General features: G+C 30.5%; 4 protein-coding genes across 4 annotated transcripts in view; all 4 read right to left on the bottom strand.

Annotated features, from left to right (window-relative positions):
* The window catches only part of LOC123293634 (tetraspanin-18-like), a 43,046-nt gene extending 40,084 nt beyond the window's left edge, over nt 1-2,962 (bottom strand). The window contains exon 1 of the mRNA XM_044874515.1: nt 2,628-2,962. The gene's annotated coding sequence lies outside the window, so the exon portion shown is untranslated. The remainder of the gene's footprint in view (nt 1-2,627) is intronic.
* A 1,833-nt stretch (nt 2,963-4,795) lies between these two features.
* On the bottom strand, nt 4,796-7,086 carry LOC123294264 (juvenile hormone esterase-like). Its single transcript, XM_044875388.1, has 6 exons — nt 6,820-7,086; nt 6,595-6,738; nt 6,375-6,531; nt 5,919-6,301; nt 5,369-5,689; nt 4,796-5,236 (listed from the first exon to the last, which is right to left on the bottom strand). The coding sequence occupies exons 1-6, from the start codon at nt 6,961-6,963 to the stop codon at nt 4,796-4,798; spliced, it is 1,590 nt and encodes a 529-aa protein (XP_044731323.1). The 5' UTR covers nt 6,964-7,086.
* A 406-nt stretch (nt 7,087-7,492) lies between these two features.
* Nucleotides 7,493-14,199, bottom strand: LOC123294263. The gene is made up of 11 exons (XM_044875386.1): nt 13,760-14,199; nt 13,461-13,617; nt 13,016-13,398; nt 12,631-12,951; nt 11,899-12,333; nt 9,977-10,120; nt 9,768-9,914; nt 9,362-9,518; nt 8,918-9,300; nt 8,429-8,749; nt 7,493-7,936 (listed from the first exon to the last, which is right to left on the bottom strand). The coding sequence occupies exons 1-11, from the start codon at nt 14,033-14,035 to the stop codon at nt 7,493-7,495; spliced, it is 3,168 nt and encodes a 1,055-aa protein (XP_044731321.1). The 5' UTR covers nt 14,036-14,199.
* A 1,565-nt stretch (nt 14,200-15,764) lies between these two features.
* Nucleotides 15,765-21,572, bottom strand: LOC123294259 (juvenile hormone esterase-like). Its single transcript, XM_044875381.1, has 12 exons — nt 21,343-21,572; nt 21,138-21,281; nt 20,921-21,077; nt 20,474-20,856; nt 20,037-20,357; nt 19,532-19,963; nt 17,975-18,112; nt 17,490-17,637; nt 17,289-17,435; nt 16,844-17,226; nt 16,270-16,587; nt 15,765-16,205 (listed from the first exon to the last, which is right to left on the bottom strand). The coding sequence occupies exons 1-12, from the start codon at nt 21,475-21,477 to the stop codon at nt 15,765-15,767; spliced, it is 3,147 nt and encodes a 1,048-aa protein (XP_044731316.1). The 5' UTR covers nt 21,478-21,572.
* Nucleotides 21,573-23,499: the final 1,927 nt, after the last annotated feature.

Below are 23,499 nucleotides of genomic sequence, written 5' to 3'. Positions count from 1 at the left end.
TTTATTGTACTAAAAAGTAGAAAATAATTTTTTCTAATGAGTCACTCATATACATGACTATTTCTAAATAAACAGCTAAGCCGAATATTGTGGACTATTCTCGAGTGCTATTTTATTTCAAGGGGATGAATTTTACATTAAAGTTCAAAATAGACAAATGCAATCGGGTAATATATAAAAAAACGCTTAAAAATAATTCTCCAAGCAAAAAATTTCAACCAAAATTAGACATACTAACATAATATAACAGTTTCAAAAAAACCACAAGTTTTTTAACAAAAATTATGTGGTATTACTTTAAAATTCTAATTTCTTACATTTTTTTTTTTTGGTTCTAAATAAATAATAAATTTATTACATAATACACATGTTTTTTGTTAGAATTTAAAAAAAAAAACAATTTTTTGAAGTTAATTATGGCTTTTTTACCTCCGTATACAAAATAAACTGTAGATAACCGATTGGACAACAGGCAGTTACTTTGTGTTTGGTTCGCAATATTTGGATCGATTTTAGTCCATATCTCAAAAACTATTCCACCAGTCAACAAATGCACCCGATTTTTTTTACTTTTTTGGTCAAAATTACCAAATATACTAAGTTTTGTCAAAATTGGAGAGAACAAAAATTTCTCGATTTTTTGCAATTTTTTTAAGGGGTACCCCTTTGAAAAAATCGAGAAAAACGGAAAAAAAATTTGGTTTTGGAATTTGATGAAACTCGGTGGATGGGGTAATTTTGATCCAAAAAGTATAAAAATCCGGTTAATTTAATGATTGGATGTAGAATTTCTGAGATATCGCAATATTTGGAACGATTTTAGTCCGTATCTCAAAAACTATTCGACCACTCATCAAATGCACCCGATTTTTGTAATTTTTGGGTCAAATTTACCTTATTTACTGAGTATTATCGAAATTGGAGAGAAAAAAAATTTCTCGATTTTAGGCAATTTTTTTAAGGGGTACCCCTTTGAAAAAATCGAGAAAAACGCAAAAAAAAAATTGGTTTTGGAATTTGATGAAACTTGGTGGATGGGGTTATTTTGATCCAAAAAGTATAAAAATCAGGTTAATTTAATGATTGGATGCAGAGTTTCTGAGATATCGCAATATTTGGATCGATTTTAGTCCGTATCTCAAAAACTATTCTACCAGTCATCAAATACACCCGATTTTTGTACTTTTTGGGTCAAAATTACCTAATATACTAAGTTTTATCGAAATTGGAGATAAAAAAATACGGAAAAATATTGAACAATCTCAATATACCAATTTTAACCTACATACGGAAGTTTTGTGGCGTCCCTGCGTTATATTTTAATGTACATAACAGATAATAAAAACGATGTTTATAGTTAAGGGTCATCTACTATCGTGAAAAAAAAGAATTTAAAAAAAATCTTTAATGATCTTCGTAAGACGTGAGATACTCGACAACTAGAATTTAAAAATCGTGAGTTATCAATCAAGAAAAAACACAATCTGGTTAAAGAACCTTTAATTTAGATTCTGTATTGAATAAGTCAATCCAAAATGAATATGGAATTTGGATTCTTAAAATACTTTAGAACAAAGATGTAGGTAATCGAGAAACAAATTTTTATTACAAGATTAGAAAATTTCTTAAAAAAATACTTTTAATTTTTTTCAAAATTTTCATATAAAAAAAATGCAAAAAGTGATTTGACCTTTCTATTTAAAAAATCATTGGACCCAAATTTTAAATCTGTTAAAAATATAATAATTTTTTGTTTTTATGCCACTCAAATTGGATCTCAACGCTTTTAATAATAACGATACACGTATAAGGGGGTTTTTGCGATATCACGTATAAGGGGGTTTTTGCGATCACTGACCCCGAATTTTCAGTCAAAATTCTGAATCCCTCCCTCTTTTAACCCACATAAGTAGATCTCTTAAATAAATAATATCCTAAAAATGCTCTTATATGCCATTAAAAGTATTCATTTGCAAAAAAATATGGTCTTTTTCATTTTGAGAGTCTTTCAGACCCTCGAAAGTTATTATTTGATTCTATCTGATTTATTTGAAGATTTAAACCCCCTTCACCCAAATGGAGCAGGGGTTAAAACTAAAAAGTTCCTCTTTAAACCATATAGAGTTTTTTTAGGATAATTTATTCTGAAGCCACTGCAAAAAACTGCTTGTCAATACATCCAGAAAACAATTTTTTCTTAAGAATCAATAAATTCTTGGTTCATTTATCGTATCAAACACTTTTAGTTTTTTATTGCCGTAAATGGCGCTCAAATGTAAGAAAACAAATTTTAAAAACGTTTTATTTTCGAAGTAAGCGCGAATGAAAGTTATAGGATTCGGTTTTAAAGTTATTTGGATGAGTAGGCGTCTAAATCCAAATCCCAAACCATTTTTCGGGCAAAAATGTTTTTTCTTAAAAGAAATAATGTTATTATGAGACCAGAAATCAAATTTTTTGAAATAATTTTCCTTGCTCACAAACATATCATTTGTAGAAACTAAAACTAAAATATTTGATGTTCTAGAAATGTGATTTTTTATCGATATAAAAATTCTTAGAAACCTAGTTTTAGCAGAAACCTCTTTTTATTTGAATTTATAAGAAAAAAACAGTTTGAAACTTACCTTTTTCGTACAAAAACAATAATATTTATAATCCCAAAACTCTGAATAACTTCTCTAGTCCATTAAAATAAGAAAAAATAAATGATCAAACCAAAAACTAAACAAGATTGCCACATGTTTTTCACTCAAATAAAAACAGTAAACAAATATTAAATCCGTGCAACAATAACTATAAAACTTTTAGTTTGTGTTCACCAACAATTTGATTATAGCGCCACGATCATCATGAAACTGGTACCTAATATAGTTCAAAGTATTATAACACTGCTGGTAGTGCTGGTAAACAATATTCAAACATTTCTCCCAACCAACAGCACCAGCAGCAAGTAAGTCGGTGAACGATAGAAATGTGTATAAAAACTTCAACTTGTTGAATTAATAAGAATACATTTTAATGTTGCACTAGGAGGTATTGACTGTTGACTATTGTGAAGATGCGATCACGATGTTTCTACATCTCATATAGGTTGACCATAACAGAAACCAAAGGTTCCTTGAAGAAGAATAAGCAGGTATAATTTTTGGGCAAATCATTAAATTGGACAGGCTCACGGTTTTAAGAAAGAAATTTTTCATGCTTATGTTTATTTCCTCAATTTGGATAAACTTTTCCTTCCGATTCCAGAAAGAAATTGAATCGCATGTACAGGGTGCACAAATTGAAGAAGTTCGATATAGGAATGTTAATGGTCGTTTAGAAATGTAGACCATTTTGGACAGATAATAAGGGAAACGTTTCAAGAAATCACTCCCGAGATATGTAGCAGTGTATTTAAAGAATTTTGTAAAAGAAACAATTACATGTATGGAATGCGAAGATGGATACGTTGAGGCAAAAACGAACTGAAGATCGTTAACATCGTTAACAATTCATTCCCAAAACAGTTATATTCAGTTCGTTTTTACCTCAACGTATCCACCTTCGTGTTCCGCACATGTAATTATGCTCTTTTGGAAAATTGTTTAGATAAAGTCCTACATATCTCGGGAGTGATTTCTTAAACCGTTTCTCTTATTATCTGTTCAAAACTGTCTACATTTCTAAACAATCATAACGTTCCTATCGAACTTTCCCAATTTGTGGGCAATCTGCACAATCGATGTCAAAAGCAAATATACCTGAATGTTAATATTTTCGAAAGCGGAGATTTTTGTTAAAGAATAATTTTTTTCCGTAAACCTTATAATAAAAAAGTTTTCTATATGTAGCCAACTTAAGCAGACACCATGTAAATGGAATCGAATTTCTCATTCAATGGATCTAAATTACCTTGAATTATATCGAAATTTGTTCCTTTATTTTTAGTTTTAATGTCGGCTATTGGATATCGAGTTGTTTTCAAGTAATGTCTTAAGTCTGATAATAGTGATAACAGATAAAGATTGCCAAATGTGTATTGAAAAGTAACTGATTTCAAACATAGTTTGGACCGAGATAAAAAGAAAGTTTTAAATAGGAGGAAAAATTGTGGGCATTAAGTGGAAAGCGCTGGGATTATTCAAAAACAGTTTTCTGATTTATGAACCTGAATGGTGACTCCATCTATTTTTTATAATGTAAACTACAAATTGTTCCCTACAAAGAAAAAGTGGTTCAAGCAATGAATAATAGATGGTTTATTACTACGAAGCAGAACTGTAATAAATATTTTCATTTTTTTTGTTTTCAGGAATTCATCTGTTTTAGAAAATCCAAAAGAGTTTTTTCGCTAGCTATCACTTACATGCTTACTTCAGGGACCAGGACTCCACATTTTTGAAATCTATTAGAGCTAGGTCAATTTTGATCACAAATTTGAAAAGTATGACTACATATACTTGATTTATCAAAATTGGATAAAATGTGGATGTGATAGAGCAAAATTAAATATTTTGGATTCTGATGACGTCATAAAGTTAAAAATTCGATTTTTTTGATAACACAGGAAATTTTGATCCGACCTTATTGGATTTTGGTTAAAACCCTTGATTTTTGAGTCATTCTTTTAAGCTGTGACGTCAATTTTTCGATAGGTATCACTTACGTGCTTAATTCGGTGTGCAGGACTCCACATTCTTGAAACCTATTAGAGCTGAGCTTAACATTAAGACTTCGTTAATATTGAGGCTTCGCACGAATGTTTTATTTGTAGATATTTTATAAATACATAAACATGCATACAAAAAAATCATTGTTCACACAAACTATCCCAAAACTGTATTCTTTCTTTAAATAAAGCATGCTTAAGTTGTGGTTTTAAATCAATATCTAAATAATTTTCATAATATGGAGTAAAAGGTTTCCATTCGATATTAATATGATCAGATTCTACTGGATTTGGATTACCCGATTTTGCAAAATTCGTCCATAATGTCGTCATTATATGTATACCCAATTCTTCTGGTGTACCCGGTAATATTTCAGGAGTGAGTATTTGTTTGAATAAATATGGTAGTTCTTCTGTATGGGCTGCACCATCATACGGTTCCCAATTATGTATCTTGGATTCCATTTTCATCGAATCGATGCTTATTCGAAATAAATAATAATAAACGGGTTGATTTGATTTACTTGCCAATGCTTTTGTAAATTTTGCGATTTTATATGCAAACAAAACGTCGGTCCAATACTGAAAATTGTAATCAAAATAAAGAATCATTCATAATCGTAAGAATTGTCTGAATAGGCTATACGGTTTTTTTGAAGAGATTTTATTTGATGACTAAAATGTTTAAACGGTGTCAAAAATTTTTTTACTTACATCTGTCGTACTTTCAATGTCAGTAATTTTGTAAAATTCCTTAATTTTATTATTGGCATTCTCAATGTCTTGTTTCCATTCCAGTTTTTCTTGTAAATATCCTGGTACCAGCTGACCATTGTCAAACCAACACTTTTTGAAAACGTTAAACACTGTCGAATTCATTAACAATCCCTCTTTATCGTTTAATCCTATTATTGTTGGTACTTGATTAAAGCGTCCTTCGCGTAAAAGATTTTCTGGAGTATCAGTTATAAATGCTGATGGAATATTTGGTTCAACGTTTGGTGATGCATCACAAAATTCACAGAATGCCTGAGCCTAAAAAAATTAAACTATCAATTATCACTTACGGATATTGGTTTAAAAAAAAAAGCCTGCAAGGACTATAATGTGACTGAGAGTATCTGCCAAGATAATTTATCAAAGAGCTTTTAATTGTAATCCAAACAAGGTCTTGACTGTTCTTTTCAATGCTATAATACATAGGGTTGCTTGCTCTCAAGGTTTCCACTTTCCTCCGAAGTTCTATAATAATATATAAACAAACCTCTGGAGCAGCAACAGTTCTTTGAGCCACCATTATATCTTCTAATTTTTGATTTTGTAAGAATTTTAAAATTTCTCTATCGTCAGTAGATTTACAATCTAATAAATGTATAAATTCGTAATCATGACGAACTTGCAATGCCCAAGGATCTAACGCTGTACCACTTTGTGAGATTGCTTTATGAAACAAGCCTTTGGATAGTGGTGATAAAAGATGGAAAGTAACAGAAACACCACCGGAACTTTCACCAAATATTGTCACATTATTTTTGTCACCTCCAAAAGCTGAAATATTCTTTTGAACCCAGCGTAAAGCTGCTGTTTGATCTTTTAATCCTGCATTACCCGTTACTTCACACGTTGGGTCTTTTAGACAAAGAAAACCTTTTGGAGAAAATATACAAAATCTTCAACTTCATTTCAATAAATACAAATATTATCTAAATACTTATCTCACCTAAAAATCCTAAACGATAGTTGAATGTTACTAAAACAATATTTTTGGCAACCAAAAATTCTGGACCAAAGGTATCTGCACTACTAGAACCTGCAAAAAAACCACCATGATGTATGAACACCATTACCGGTAATTTTTCTGGTGATTCATCGGGTAGCTATAATGAAAATTTGCCGTAAAATATATCGTTTTTCGGAAAAATTTATAAATATATGCATACTTTAGGTGTAAATACGTTTAAAAATAAACAATCTTCCGATCCAATAAATTTTTCGCCAGGCCTAAAGTTAGATTGATAACAAGGACTTCGTTCAACTTTCGCATCGAATATTTCATCTTCCCATGGCTCTGGTGGTTCAGGTGCCTTAAGAATTAATTTAAAAAAAATTATTTTCTTTTATCTCAAATAATTTAAAATTATTCTCAACCATTTTGAAGTTATTACCTTGAATCGTAAATTTCCAACGGGTGGTTTAGCGTATGGAATTCCTTGAAAACTTTTATAATCACTTCCATTCAGATCTTTAGCAATACGTCCACATAGTTTTCCTTGTTCTATTTCCAAAATGACATCACTGACATCAGTCATTTTTCAGAAAACGTTGATATAGTTTTGTAAGAATTAAAATGATAAAAATATATCGCTATTTCCCTATTCCTTAAAAAGAAAATCAATTATCAAACCATATCAAAATATTTTGACATATCCGGACATTCATCCCACTTTGCTCCTGTAAGATTATTTTTACCCAATTCAGTTACCATAGTTATAATAATTTCAATATTTACGATCGATAAAATATTTGAAACTGAAACAAAGTTGATAAATCGCAGCAGGATTTTTACTTATTTTAGGACGAGACAAAATGTGTATCAATATCGCTAAATAACTAATCCATATTCGATTGATTTATTATAAACTTTCAATTTTGTGTTTACGTAAAGGGCGCTTAGATTCGAAGTAAACGGGAATTTATAGCAATTATAGGAGTAGGAATTAAGTTCATAAATATTTGTAAGGGATTTAGGAGGCATATTCATGTAATAAAGAACATCTCTATTTCATTTGGCTAATAATTTTCCATTTACAAAGATATAATAACTACAAATCAATAAATTTATTGCCTATACAAATTATCCCAAAACTGCATCCTTTCCTTCAATAAATCCTTCTTCAATTGTGGCTTTAAATCAATATCTAAATAATTTTCTTCATTCAACGTAAACGGTTTCCACTCAACATTAAAATATGGTAAAACAATTACTGGATTTGGATTAGTATTTTTTGCAAAATTTGTCCATAATGTTGTCATAATATGTATGCCCAAAGCTTCTGATGAATTTGGTAATATTTCAGGTGTTAGTTTTTGATAAAATAAATATGGTACTTCCTCTGAATGGGATGCACCTTCATACGGTTTCAAATTATACATTTTCGATTGCATTTTCATCGATTCGATGCTTATTCGAAACAAATAATTATAAATTGGTTGTGATGTGTAACGTGCATATTTCTTTATAAAAGTTCCGATTTTGTATGCAAATAAAGTATCGGTCAAACACTAAAAAAAATTTCTTTAGATAATTTCATGAAAATTAAAGGATAGTCCGCAGACCACGCTCAAAAAACTTTAAAACATCAACATTGAAACTTTGTAGATGTGTTCTTCATATCCTTGCAGTTAGCATCTTTGGACGCAGTCCAAATGTTTAAACGCAGTCTTCTTGGCGCTCTCTGTTGATGATGTATTCATATGTGAGCTGTCAGTTTGTGACAGTTCAATGTACTGTTACTACAGGTGTTATATCGACGGATGTAGTAATTATGGTATATATTCATGGTAATACCATACAAAATATAAGTAATTAATACCATACAGTATGTCATCAAGTCTGACAAGCCACATACTATGATGTCAGGTCCGTTTTAGAAATTTTTAATGTAGGAGGCTTACCGCAAGGACATAAAAACGCATAAAAAAAGTCTCAACGGTGTTGTAATGATAAATTTTTTGTAATTAAGTTGTTTGCGCTTGTGACTATTAGGCACTTACATCTGTTATATTGTCAATTTCAGTAATTTTATAAAATTCCATTATTTTCTTATTAGTTTTCTCAATTTCGTCTTTCGATTTCAGTTGTTCTTGTAAATCTTGTGTTACGAGCACATCATTGTTAAACCAGTATTCTTTTAACGGTTTATATAAAGGCAAGTCCATCATTATTCCTTCTTTATCGTTTACTCCTATTATTATTGGTATTTGATGAAAGCGTCCTTCGCGTAAAATATTTTCTGGAGTGTCAGTTATTAATGCTGATGGAATATTTGGTTCAATATTTGGTGAAATATCACACAACTCACCAAATGGATGAGCCTAAAAAGTTACACTTTTAAATATTGCGTATACTACTTTTACGAATTTCTATTCAATTCTTTCCGGGGTATAAAGTTTTAGATTATTTTTGATTTTGTACCCACGTAGGATTTTCAACATCGCAATCTTTTCCAGGCGTTACGTTAAAATAATGAGATACAAACCAACCTCTGGAGAAGCAACCGTATTTTGAGCATTTAAGATATCTTCCAGATTTTGATTTTGTAGAAATTCTAAAATTTCTCTATCATCAGTGGATTTACAACCTAATAAATGTATAAATTCGTAATCATGACGAACTTGCAATGCCCAAGGAACCAATGCTGTACCACTTTGTAAAATTGCTTTATGAAATAAACCTTTCGACAATGGTGATAAAAGAAGGAAACTTATAGATACAGAACCAGAACTTTCACCAAATACTGTCACATTATTTGGATCACCTCCAAACGCTGCGATATTTTTATTTACCCAACGTAAAGCTTGAATTTGATCTTTTAATCCAGCATTACCTGTTACTTCACACGTTGGGTCTTTTAGACTAAGAAAACCTTTTAGCAAAGAAATACAATTAAATAACAAATTAACAAATATTTCAAATATTTATCAAACCTAAAAAACCTAAACGATAGTTAATTGTTACTAAAACAATAAGTTTAGCAACCAAAAACTCTGGACCGAAGCTTTCTATCGTACTAGAACCTGAAGTAAATGCCCCGCCATGTATCCATACCATTACTGGTAATTTTGCTGATGATTCTTTGGGTAGCTAAAATGAAAATGTGCTTTATTATAAAGTTTGAGCCGATTACCGATGAGCCTAGTGATTTTCTGGATCAATATAAGCCTATCTATTGTGTTTATAGATGAGACTTAATCTGCCATCTATCTATCCTTGTCTATTGTAACAGACATTTCGTTTTTTGGCTAGCTTCATGATGTTAAAACTAACTTCAACATGTAGTTTTCGTGTCACTCTGTGCGCGCGCATCTTAAGAATTCACTCTCTTCAACTTACTTTTGGTGTAAAAACGTTTAAAAATAAGCAATCTTCTGACCCTTCATAGTTTTTTTCCCAAGGCTTATAGTTACGCTGATAGCAAATACTTCGTTCAGTTTTCACATCCAATATTTCATCCTCCCATGGATCTGGTAGTTCCGGTGCCTTAAAAACACTTCAAGAAATACTATTTTCGAATTTTTAAGTAATTTTTTGAAAATAAATACCTTGAAGCGTAAATTTCCTACGGGTGGTTTAGCGTATGGAATTCCTTGAAAACTTTTATAATCATTTCCATTCAGATCTTCAGCAATACGACCACATAATTTTCCTTGTTCTATTTCCACAACAACGTTATCCATTTTTTCAAAATTGTACAATGGCTTAGAAATTAAATTGCAATGATCTTGAAAAAATGGCTGGAAAATTTCAAATTTAAATTCTTCTTTAAAAAAAATTCCATTCAAAGAAAATTAATTGTATTCAACCATATCAGAACATTTTTGGCATACCAAATAGTACAAGAAGTGGGAGAAATAATGTAGCTATTGATGTAAAAATTTTTCATGTTTACTTTAAAAAATTGTAATTTTACGATCTTATATAATTCCTAGTCGCTAGTATTTTCATAAATTACAGTTATATTCGAAAATCGATCCAAATCTCGATTTTCAATTTTTTTTGCATTTTTAAATAACGTTTTTATTGTACTTTATTGGCTACATTTGCTAACATCAACAGCGTTATTTTTTCCAAAAGTTACTTGGAAAATTATATCGTTTCTTTTTTAAAACCCTTCCAACCAACCATTGCTGCTACAAAAAATTATGAAAACCGAGCCTTCGCGCGAAATCTTATGCTTTTTTTTAAGTGTTGAGACCTCAGCATGTATTCCAGTTATGGAGGTTTCTCACTTATCCAAGTTCCCATGTAATTTATAAATATTTTGAAGAAAAGTAAAGCCTGCCTTTTAAAAGTCGTAAACGTTCGGGAACTTCTAAGAAGACTAGGTTCGTATATTTAAAATTTGGGGGTTGAATCACTCCTACTTTCTCTCTTTTATACAGAAAGAATGAGATGACTAAGTTATTAAAATTAATAACAGATTATGATATGTGCCCTAAGCGACATAAACTTATAGTTTTTATAATTGTTCAATTCTTCCGAATTCCACTTCAGCTATCGGCAAAACTATAAAATTAAATGAATGCACTTATCACATTATTAGATAATAGCTATTTTGAAATGACTAAGTTGCATTAAATTTTACCCTTGACAAATAAAATATTACCTTCTCCTTGAATATTAAAGAAAATTGATAAATCGGATATAGATTAGTTCAACTAAAATTGAAAATCGATTCGAAAAGGGTCAATATAGTCTGCCCTGACCCCAGTTATCAGTTTTGTTTCTATTTTACACTTTCAGCGATAGAATTAAGGGCATAAACATTAAAAACAATCGTTGTTGCGACTATCACAGGACACTGGCTGGGCGGAAGCATGCTGAACGCTTAGGCCTGGCAGTGTATCACGACTACTGCAGGAGCTGTCACAGTGATGACGAGGAGGAGACAATGTCTCATCTTCTATGTCACTGCCCAGCTCTTGTCATCAAGAGATGGACTAACTTGAGCCAGCCTCTCTTTGACGAAATCTCTGACCTAAAGTCAGTCGACGTCAAAGCCCTCCTGCTGTTCTTAAACAATAACTCCAAATGGTTCATGGAGTAGTGTCCGGGGGTGGGCCAACCCATTTACGGTATCACAGCAGGACCTATGGTCTAAGTGTGTCCCACCCCAAGACAGCCACTCTACCCTAACCTAACCTAACCTAATTCATAGTTTACGAATGTACCTAAGAAACACATTCCACAAGGTTTTAGCAAAAAAGTGAGCGGTTTATTTCATTTTCCTTTATTATCTGATTTTTGTTACATCTTTTATTGTACAAAAAAAGTTAAAAAGTCATACACAGCAGAATAGAGGTGAATTGGGAATGAAAATCTAAGACGTAAAAATATCTTGGTGTTTTTCTATTCGACGTACTTTTAGCGAAATAAGGCACGGTAATATCAATAAATGATTAATCGTTGTTATCGATCCTCACAATAAATCATCAATAAATCGATCCTCTATAAATCATTGTTTATATAAATTATCCCAAAATTGAATTCTTTCATGTAATAAATTCTTCTTCAATTGTAACTTAGACCCAATCTCCAAATAATTTTCATCATTTATGGTAAAAGGTTTCCATTCGACATTAATATGTGGATCAGGTATTTCTGGATTTGGATTACTAGTTTTTGCAAAGTTCGTCCATAATGTTGACATAATATGCACAGCAATACCTAATGGTGTATTTGATGATGGTAAAGAACCGAATACTGATTTAAATAAATAACCCAATTCCTCAGCATGGGCTGCACCCTCGTACAAATCCAAATTAAAAATGGCGCATGCTCGTTTCATTTCATCTATGCTGATTTGAAACAAATAATTATAAACTGGATGATTTGATTTTCTGGCAATTTCTCTTGCAAAGACTTGAGTTTTATACGTGAATAAAACATCGCTCCAATACTGAAAATGAAGAATATTTTAATTTCTGGTAGTACGAACACTAAGACAATTTTAGATTTAGGGTTGAAATTATTTGTATCTTATTTTAAACTTGATGAATTTTGTTATAACTTCATGAATGTGGACGAAAAATAAGAATACAATTTTTCGATATACGCCTTGATTTTCGAAATATCGAAAGCTATAAATAACTAAACAAAATTTTCAATTTTCGATATTTTGAACATTCTTACTTTTCGTCTTAACGTCAACGAATAACCGGAATTGATGGCTCCCCGTATTTTAAAACTTACTTACGTCTTTCATACTTTCGTAGTCATTAAATTTATAAAACTCTTTTATTTTCTTTGTAGTTTTTTCAATTTCATCTTTCGATTTTAATTTTTCTAGCAAATCTCGTGGTATAAGCAAATCTTTTTCAAACGAATATAAGGTAAATTTCTTGTAAAGCGGTAGAATCGTAATTAAACCTTCAGCATCGTTTGTACCTATCATTATAGGTACAGCATTAATAAGACCTTTTTTTAATAAATTTTCCGGAGAATCAGTTAAAAATGCTGATGGATTGTTTAATTCAATGTCTGGTGTAACTTCACAAATTTCTCCACATGGCTGAGTCTAAAAAATGTATTTCAAAAGTTTAACAATTTATAATAATTATTTATTTCAAAATTTCAATAACCTCGGGAGAAGTGGACAATGTCTGAGCTTTCAAAATGTCTTCGATCTTTTGATTTTGTAAAAAATCCAATATTTCTATATCGTTGGTAGATGTACATCCTAACAATCTAACAAAATCATAATCACGACGAATTTGTATTGCCCAAGGATTCAAGGCTACACCACTTTGTAAAATTGCCTTATGAAATAATCCTTTCGATAGGGGTGATAAAAGATGGAAACTAACTGAAGCTGAACCAGCACTTTCACCAAAGAGAGTCACATTATTTGGATCACCTCCAAATGCTGAAATATTCTTTTGTACCCAATGTAAAGCCTCTGTTTGATCCTTTAATCCAGCATTACCTGTTACCTCACATTTTGGATCGTTTAGTCTAAGGAAACCTTTAACAAAGAAATTTTATTAAAAATATATAATTCGGTAAATATTTCAGCATTTATCGTACCTAAATATCCTAAACGATAGTTTAAGGTTACCAAAATCACATTTTTTGCGACTAAAAATTCTGGACCAAAAGTTTCAGAATTGCCAGAACCCATATTAAATGCTCCACCATGAATCCAAACCATTACTGGAAGTTTTGTTTGTGATTCTTTCGGTAACTGAAAAGAAAATGAATCATAAGCTTAAGAGCATGTTTTCGATTGAAAAGGTGGCTTTTTTAAGTTGACATATGCTTAAAACTTAATGATAAAATAAGAATGAAATGCTTTTCTGGATTGGAATCGTTTTTGTCCCACTTACCTGAGGTGTATAAACATTCAAAAATAAACAATCTTCTGAACCACTATCCGTTCCAGGTAACGCAAAAGTCACAGGACAAACACTTCGCTCTTTTGTCGCATCTAATATATCTTCTTTCCATGGTTCAGCTGGTTTTGGTGCTTTAAATCTTAATTTTCCAATTGGTGGTTTTGCGTATGGAATCCCTTGAAAACTTTTATAATAATTTCCATTTGCATCTTTTGCAATGCGTCCACGTAATTTTCCTTGTGTAATTTCAACAATAACATCAGCCATGTTTAGTAACGGTTCCGTCTACTCAAACAAAGGAACTTGCTTCAAAGTTAACAATTCTAACACACTCACTCTAACATTTTAGGGTATTAAAATGTTTTTGACGGTAATTTTAAAAACACAACTGGCTTTTATACAAGCAATGTTGTTGACTCAACGAATTAGACAGTTCAAATGATGAATTTTAAAAGTAATTTTAACGTTTAGCCGTGAAAAAACATATAAGTATGATCTTGAGTAGGAAATACGAATCATTGTGGTCAGTGGCGTATTGTAATCAGTTTTGAATAGTAGTCTAGTCGACAAGTTCAAATTGGGGAAATATAGAAATACTGGTCGTCGAAAATATGATGTCTAGAAAGTATGTAATCCTACTAAATTTGGGACAAATTTTTTTTAAATTTGTGGTCAAAATTAGCCTAGCTCAAATAGGTTTCCAGAATGTGGAATCCTGGTCCCAGAATTAAGCACATAAGAGATAGCTAGCGAAAAACTGGCATCACAGCTAAAAAGAATGACCCAAAATTAGTGGGTTTCATAAAAAATTCCAATTAGATTGGATTAAATTTGCCTGTATTATCAAAAAAATCGAATTTTTTAACTTTATGACGTCATTAAAATCCAAAAAATTAAATTTTGCTCTATCACATCCAAATTTCATCTAATTTTGATAAACCAAGTATGTAATCCTACTAAAATTGGGTCATAAATTTCAAATTTTGTAATCAAAATTAACCTAGCTCTAATAAGCTTTAAGAATATGGATTCCTGATCCCGGAATTAAGCACATAAGAGATAGCTAGCGAAAAACTAACATCACAGCTGAAAAGAATGATCCAAAATTAGTGAATTTCAACAAAAATTCCAATAAGATCGGATCAAATTTGGCTATGTTCTCAAAAAAATCGAATTTTTTAACTTTATGACGTCATCAGAATCCAAAAAAATTAATTTTGCTCTATCACATTATTCAAACTCGTGATCAAAATTAAGCTAGCTCTGATAGGTTTCAAGAATGTGGAGTCCTGATACCGGAATTTTTTATTTTGACAACAATCTAATAAATACGCCACTTTCGGATTAACTAGAACTCAGAATGAATAATGAAATTTTGTGTAATGTTTAATCAATAATGGTAGCCTTGACTAAATCATAAAATAGTTTTTAATAATAATTTTTTTGGGTATTTCTTCATATCAGTGGCGGATTTCAAGGGTGGGAAAGCAACAATTTTTCCACTGAGCCCCCGAAATAGGACACCACAAGGGGACTTGAAGAGAACTTTCGAAGACTAAAAATAAAAGAGGGGGAAAAGACGAATTTGTAAAAAGGGCACGACAAGGGAGAACCAAGTTCATGAATGAAGACTAAAAAAAAAGATGAATAAGGCACAAGACAAATTGTTATATTTGTATGGAAGGCCATCGCCAGGGAGGTACCAAGTGCATTAACGAACTAAAAAAAAGGACCCTATTTATAAAGGCCTTTTTCTTTATATCCGCCACTGATTCTTATATATTAGACAATAATAAAATTATGGATTTATGACTATAATAAAATAAAATGGCCCAAGTGCGTGTTGTTCCTATACCCATAAAATTAGGGTCTCATATAGTTATGAATAATTTAGTGGACGGGTCTTTTAAAATTGGAATGAAATATTTTTAATGAATAATGTTCATTTATTTGAAGTAAAAATTAAAAATAATACATTTTACAAATAAATAAATCGTTATTTGTACAAACCATCCCAAAACTGTACCCTTTCCTGGAGTAAGCCCTTTTTAAGTTGTGGCTTTAAATCAATCTCCAAATAATTTTGTTCGTCATTGGTAAATGATTTCCATTTGTCAGTTATAAATGGATCAGGTTTTTGTGAATTTGGATTGCCAGTTTTCGCAAAATTCGTCCATAATGTTGTCATTATATGTAAGCCAATAGCTTGTGGTGTATTTGGTAATATTGCAGGAATCGCTTCCATTTTAAATAAATATGGTATTTCATCTAAATGATTTGCACCATCGTAAGTTTCCCAATTAAATAATTTGCAACTGAATTTTAAATCATTAATGCTGATTTTAAATAAATAATTGTAAACTGGATTATTTGATTTCCGTGCGTATTCGTTTGTGAAAACTTGATTTTTATGTGCAAATAACACATCGGTCCAGTACTGAAAATAAAATACAGTTTTTTCCAAAATGCCAGAAGAAAAACTAACACAAAAATTGACTTACATCTGTCATACTTTTGAGGTCACTAATTTTATAAAATTGCTTGATTTGCTTTATAGTTTTTTCGATTTCTTCTTTTGATTCGAATTTTTGAAACAAATCGCGTGGTATTAGCAAATTATTTTCAAATGCGTACTTTTTATAATCATAAGAAAAGAAATGCATGTCAATTAGCAAACCATCTTTATCGTTTACTCCTATTATGATTGGAACATCATTAAAACGACCTTCACGCAATATATTTTCTGGAGAATCGGGTAAAAAAGCTGATGGAATGTTTGGTTCAATACATGGAGAAACTTGACATACTTCACCGCACACCTAATACATTTTATTTAAACGTTAAAAGTGGCCAAAAATTTATCAAACTATTTGGGTAAATTGTAAGGGAAATACTACAGATAATATAGAAGCTTGATACTCTTCTTTTTAAAACAAATCGGTAGGCTCGCTTCCCAAATTAAATCAGAATTTTCTATTTAGTTTCTCAATTAAGTTATGCAATACATATTACACGACTGTAGTAACATTTAAATAATTGCCGTTAACTAATCATCGCATAATAAAATGAACAAACCTCAGTTGGAATAATAATTTTTTGAGCATTCAAAATATCTTCTAAATTTTGACTATGTAAAAATTCCAGTATTTCTTGATCATCAGTAGAATTACAGCCTAACACTCGTATAAATTCGTAATCGTGACGAATTTGTAGTGCCCAAGGATTCAAAGCGACGCCACTTTGTAAAATTGCTTTATGAAATAAACCTTTCGACAATGGAGATAAAAGATGATAACTAACAGAAGCTGAACCAGCACTTTCACCAAAGATTGTCACATTATTTGGATCACCTCCAAAGGCTGAAATATTTTTTTGTACCCATCGTAAAGCTTGTGTCTGATCTTTTAATCCAGCATTTCCGGTGACACCACATTTTGGATCTTTTAGACTGAGGAAACCTTTTACGAGAAATAGAATTTTTTAAATACAATTTCCATAAATTTTCTAACAATTTTCTCACCTAAATAACCTAAACGATAATTAAAAGTTACCAAAACAACATTTTTCGCAACTAAATATTCTGGACCATAGAAATCTGAATTTCCTGAACCGAAAAAAAATCCACCTCCATGTATCCATACCATTACCGGTAATTTTTCTTCAGTTTCTGTGGGTAACTGTTAAAAATCATTATACAACAAAAATAAAATTTTTTTCGAACTTACGCTTGGTGTATAAACATTTATAAATAAACAATCTTCAGAGCCTGTTGTATTTCCTCCTGGAAGAAAACTAGGTACATAACAATGATCACGTTCTTTTTTCGCATTTAAAATCGCGTCCTTCCAAGGTTCGGGTGATTCGGGTGCCTTTAGCAATAGTAAACTTTAATAATATGTTATAGTGTGGTTAATCTACCGAATTTTGATAATCAATTGGAAAAAGGCTAATTTTGTTAAATAGGTTTTTTTCGTTGTAAAAAACAGAGTGAAGGAGTTTTCCAGTTCTGGAACGATCCACATGACCTTCTGCACGTAGTTTTGGGACAATTCTCTAAATTGTTTTCGGAACCCAAAAACTGCTTTTCTTTATTTCTCACAACTAAATAAACCTATTTAAAACAAATTAGCCTTCTCCCAAAATTTTTTGAATTGATAATCAAAATCCAGTAAATTTACCCCACTATTATACAAATTTTTGAATTACCATAAATCGAAGTTTTCCAATTGGAGGTTTAGCGTATGGAATGCCTTGAAAACTTTTATAATCATTTCCATTTGCATCTTTTGCAATACGTCCACATAATTTCCCTTGATCGATTTCAACAATAGCGTCAACCATTTTTCAATTTCCCAAAAATTCGTTCTAGTAGTTTTCAATAAAAAATAACAACACTTTTAATAAATCAGGGAAGACAAGAGATAAAAGATTGTCCATTTGATTGAAGGATCTAATGCATTTATAGTTCCTAAATGTAATATAATCCTGTTCTATTCTTGCATAATTTACAAAGAAATAATTGTGTTACAAAAAAATTTGAATAAATTTTGTAGTTTTTTTTATTATTGACCGTGAATTATGCATAAAATAATTTAATTTTTTAGAAGAAATATTCGCAATTAATATAAATACCAAAAATACATGATTCTCTCTTATAACACGGTAGATTCACAAAAAATATTGTTCCTAGAAAAAGAGTTATGTTCTAAAAACTGTTTTTCTGCCCAGCGATTATTTTTTTTTGATTTTGTTTACCTACTCTAATACTTTCAATTTTTTAACTTTTTTGAATTATGTTCTTTTCTCATCTAAGGTTGAAGAAAACATGTTCTTGTGAGTGCTTAGAACGACAAAGTTCTTATACGGGAGCTAAGTTGGATTATGTATGCCGTGGATAGAAACTTACTTTTGTGTATGTGTCTTTGCTAGCTTACTATGATCTTTGTTAGACTGAGCACGCCCTTTTAAAATACAGTATAAATTTTCGTTGTAATAAAACAGTAAATAAACAAATTAAATTTGCAAGTGTTAATAGTTTTTATGGAGTCTTTATAATAAAAAAAAAACCTTGAAAGGTTTATTAAATACCTATCTTTTTGGTTCAAGAGCTGATACAACGTTTTCGAGAGTATATTTTGTAATTTTTAGACGGTTGAATTTTGGATATTTCTTTGATTATTGAACTCTTAAATAAGGATGAATTACAGCTTGCATCTTAAAGCGAGGCTGCGTTAATTAACGCGATCATTTTTTGATCTTTTTACAAAAAACTGATATCAGACCAATTTTAGAGAAGGGCTTTTAAAGAATAATATGTTCATTTATGAACCTCTTTAATGATTTTAAAATGAGAAATTTTCGCAGCTGCCGTTTTGAAATAAATTTTTTCGTGAAGTTGGTGGCTCTAATACTATTCAATTTGTTGATAAATTTGCTAATTAAGAAATTGTTTAAATGATTAAATAATTTAATACGTTTTTATTTTAATTTACAAAATATTTAGTATTCGTAATATTTAAACAAGGGAAATGTGATAAATTGTGATAGGAAAGTTCCCACTAAAATAAAAAGTTCTGACTCCCGGAAGTTAACCGTTACCCAGTTAAGTTAATCAATTGTTTATAAACAAAATTTTCTAAATATTTGAAATATTGAAAATATTTTGATAAATTACTTTTAGCGAATTGCCAACGGGAATTTAAATTAATTAAAATTTTTATTTTTTTTTTTAAATAATCAATATACTTAAAGTTATTGTTTGTACAAATTATTCCAAAATTGAATTCGTTCTTTGAATAAACTTTTCTTCGATTGTGGTTTTAAATCAATCTCCAAATAATTTTCATCACTTGGCGTAAAAGGTTTCCATTCCACATTTATATGTGGATCAGAGGTTGTTGGATTTGGATTACCAGTTTTGGCAAAATTAGTCCATAATGTCGTCATTATATGTACACCTGCAGCTTCTGGTGTATTTGGCGTTACCAAGGGAGCTACCGCTGTTTTAAACAAAAATGGTAAATCATCACCATGATTCGCACCTTCATATACATCCCAGTTAAATATTTTGCAACTAAATTTTAAATCATCAACGCTGATTCTAAATAAATAATTGTAAACTGGATTACTTGCTTTCCGTGAGAATTCGGTTGCAAAAACTTGACTTTGGTGTGCAAATAAAACATCTGTCCAATACTGAAAATAAAAGATATTTAAATTAATTAAATCTAAAAGCTAATTCTTAAATGAAGCGTTAAAATTTACTTACATCTGTCATACTTTTAATGTCAGTAATTTTATAAAATTCCTTAATTTTTTTAACGGTTTTCACAATTTCTTCCTGTGATTTCAATTTTTCCTGTAAGCCACGAGGAACAAGTAAATCATTTTCAAAGGCGTATTCTTTAAATCGAATAAAGAAATGCATATCCATCATTAAACCATCTGCATCGGTTACTCCAATCATTATTGGAACATCATTAAAACGACCTTCGCGTAAGATATTTTCTGGTGAGTCAGGTAAAAATGCAGATGGTATGTTTGGTTCTACGTTTGGTGATATCTCGCATATTTCGCCGCATGGCTGAATCTAAAAATTATAACTAGATTTAATTTTGAGGCTCGGTGATAATTACTGAAATCAGTTCTCCTTATTGAGGGCCAATTTTTAACAATTTATTTTGAATAAATGAAAAATTAACTTACCTCAACAGGAACAGTAGCTTTTTGAGCTTTCAAAATATCTTCGATTTTCTGATTTTGTAGAAATTCCAGAATTTCTTTATCGTCAGTAGATTTACAGCCCAACAATTTTACCAAATCATAATCATGGCGTGCTTGGCTTGCCCAAGGACTCATTGCGACACCACTTTGTAAAATTGCTTTATGAAATAAACCTTTTGATAATGGTGATAAAAGTTGATAACTAACAGAAGCAGAACCAGCACTTACACCAAATATTGTCACATTATTTGGATCACCTCCAAAGGCTGAAATATTTTTTTGCACCCATCGTAAAGCTTGTGTTTGATCTTTTAATCCAGCATTTCCTGTTACACCGCAACTTACATCCTTCAGACTAAGAAAACCTTTAGGAAAATAAAAATATTATCAATTCTACATTTTCGTAAGGAAATTTTTAATAATTCTCACCTAAATATCCTAAACGATAATTAATAGTAACTAATACAACATTTTTAGCAACCAAATATTCTGGACCAAACAATTCAGAATTGCCAGAACCTAAATAAAATCCCCCACCATGTATCCAAACCATTACTGGTAGTTTCTCGGATGTTTCTTTGGGTAACTAGTCAAAATAAAACCCAGCTATTATTTTTAATATTTTAAAATTTTTTTTACAACATACCTTTGATGTAAAAACATTAAGAAATAGACAATCTTCAGCTCCAGATGGATTGACTCCTGGTTGAAAATCAGGTGCAAAACAATGACTTCGTTCTTTTTTTGCATCTAAAATCTCATCTGTCCATGGCTCAGGTGGTTGGGGATCCTTAATTAAAATATTACAAATAAAATATTTATCAAAAACTATGAAATAAGCTTAGAATTACCTTAAATCGTAATTTTCCAATTGGTGGTTTTGCGTATGGAATCCCTTGAAAACTTTTATAATCATTTCCATTTGAATCTTTAGCAATACGCCCACATAATTTTCCTTGTTCAATTTCAACAATAACATCAGCCATGTTTACAAACGGGCAAAATTGTTTATTATAATGAACTCAATAAAGATCCCGATAAGTCGAGGAGAACTAACTCAATTGATTTATCTTAAATATGTTTTAATATTTATATACTTGATATTTGAGTCACGTCACGCGGTTCCTTGATATTAAACCACAATTCATCTTTATGCTAATCTATAAACATAAACATAAATACTGAATTACTAAACAGAATATTTTAAATATGTAATGAGCCTTGATAGCCGTTTCTCATGAAAATTAATTTGGCAAAATTAAGCAAATTGATTGCGATTAATTTTAGCGTCATATCTTGGATTAACCTTTGTAACCTTTATTAATACATACGCTAACAAATTGGATCTTAATCAAAAATACCTAAAAAAATAAATAATAGTTTAAAAAACTAAATACGCTTTTGTAAATAGCTTCGTTAATAACTATTAAATGTTTGAAAAATAATAGAGTGATTAAACAAAATCGTTCTATCGATAAAAAGCGTGAGGTGCCAGGTCTAAATTATTAAAAATATTTTATTGGCAGATAAGCACGCCTCGCTGTTTTTCGATGAAATGATTTTTCGCTTAATCACTCTATTTTTATTTTAACTATTATTTATTCTACACTTTTTAATTCAGCTTTAGAACATAGTGTACACGAGAGGACAGAAAAAGTTTAGTAGACATTTTATTGAACCTTAACTATAAATAATTCTGTATCAATAGGGAATAATCCTGAGGTCGAATTGGCCATATTACCCACAAAAATATGAAGCTAGATTTGATACCATGATACCATTTGAAAGTAAAATTAAAATTGATTAAAAAAGCGAAGAAGTTCACAGAAGAATGTAAACGTTCATATTTTACATTCTAGTACTTAAAGATTTTTAAAAAACCAACTTCACTTTTCTGTACGTCCAATAAGAATTATTCACCTATTACGGATCAACAATACTGAAACACTTTGTATTTATTGCAATATTTATAGACTTAGATGTGCCAGTGTCATTGTCAGGGCTTCTAAATGACATGATATAATAAAGTTATTGTATTTTTTAATTAGCTAATTTATAGGTACTAGGTACATAACTAATTTAGGTATTGTATTCCTTTTATCAATTGATTAAAAACTATTATAGAATATTAAACTATACTGCCTTAGTTTTTCAAAACCATAGGTACAGTATTTTCATAAAAAAAACAGTTTTTTAATCTTTCTATGAAAACGAAAACGTGGGCAAAACGATTCAAGCGAAAAACTGCTTCAACACAGTATGAATTGGCTATAAATTTTTTTTGGAGTATCGAACTTTTGGAGGACGAAAATCGTTGTTATCTCATCCTTACACTTTTGAAGTTCCTAATTCCAGAAGTTAATGATGATATATATAATTTCTTCTTTAAAAAAAAGATCAAAATAGATTTTAAGAATAAAATATATGGACAGCAACCTTTTACACTTTCTTCGGTTCGTATCAGATAGGAAAAACACAAAAAATCTTTCCGTTTTCAGTTTTTGCTAGGCAGACATTCACGATTGGTATCTTCTTATTTTATATTTATTTACTTTGAAGGAATCATAATTTTTGGTAAGAATTTTTTTTTATTTGCTTATCTTATCTCTGGATAAGAATGTTCCTTTGCTATTGTGATCTTCGGCTATAATTTGACTATGCTAATAGCTTATATTTGCTATTTCGTCTTCGGCGAGGCAATCACTTTTTATAGAATTAGGATTATTAGAAACGCTGATTTCTCAACATTGCAGAAATGACACACTTTTTCTTTTATCTTGTATTTAGGAAATTACCTTCGACTCTTCCATATTGTATTTACTTAATACAGGTTGAAATGATCACTAAACCATAGCAAAGAATTTGTATTTTTCAAGGTCCAGTAAAAAAATAGTGTTTTTACTACAATAAAGCAGATTTTTAATTTTTTCTATTCCTAAAATTAGTGCTAAAACTAATATAAAAATAATAATGATGTAGGTGGCCTCTGTTATAGGGGTATGTCAGGA

Source organism: Chrysoperla carnea, chromosome 2, assembly GCF_905475395.1.
Source record: "Chrysoperla carnea chromosome 2, inChrCarn1.1, whole genome shotgun sequence".
Classification (NCBI taxonomy): Eukaryota; Metazoa; Arthropoda; class Insecta; order Neuroptera; family Chrysopidae; genus Chrysoperla; species Chrysoperla carnea.
This window is presented reverse-complemented; position numbering and strand designations above follow the sequence as displayed.

What these genes read in the sequence shown, in the direction of transcription:
- LOC123294264 (XM_044875388.1), bottom strand. Translation starts at nt 6,963, where the DNA reads ATGACTGATGTCAGTGATGTCATTTTGGAAATAGAACAAGGAAAACTA. An exon ending in TAAACGTATTTACACCTAAA is followed by an intron (nt 6,532 to 6,594) that starts GTATGCATATAT and finishes TTTTCATTATAG; the next exon opens with CTACCCGATGAATCACCAGA. An exon ending in ACATTGAAAGTACGACAGAT is followed by an intron (nt 5,237 to 5,368) that starts GTAAGTAAAAAA and finishes TACAATTTTCAG; the next exon opens with TATTGGACCGACGTTTTGTT.
- LOC123294263 (XM_044875386.1), bottom strand. Translation starts at nt 14,035, where the DNA reads ATGGCTGATGTTATTGTTGAAATTACACAAGGAAAATTACGTGGACGC. An exon ending in CTATCGTTTAGGATATTTAG is followed by an intron (nt 13,399 to 13,460) that starts GTACGATAAATG and finishes TCTTTGTTAAAG; the next exon opens with GTTTCCTTAGACTAAACGAT. An exon ending in CATTGTCCACTTCTCCCGAG is followed by an intron (nt 12,952 to 13,015) that starts GTTATTGAAATT and finishes TACATTTTTTAG; the next exon opens with ACTCAGCCATGTGGAGAAAT.
- LOC123294259 (XM_044875381.1), bottom strand. Translation starts at nt 21,477, where the DNA reads ATGGCTGATGTTATTGTTGAAATTGAACAAGGAAAATTATGTGGGCGT. An exon ending in TTAATGTTTTTACATCAAAG is followed by an intron (nt 21,078 to 21,137) that starts GTATGTTGTAAA and finishes TATTTTGACTAG; the next exon opens with TTACCCAAAGAAACATCCGA. An exon ending in ACCTCAAAAGTATGACAGAT is followed by an intron (nt 16,206 to 16,269) that starts GTAAGTCAATTT and finishes TTTTATTTTCAG; the next exon opens with TACTGGACCGATGTGTTATT.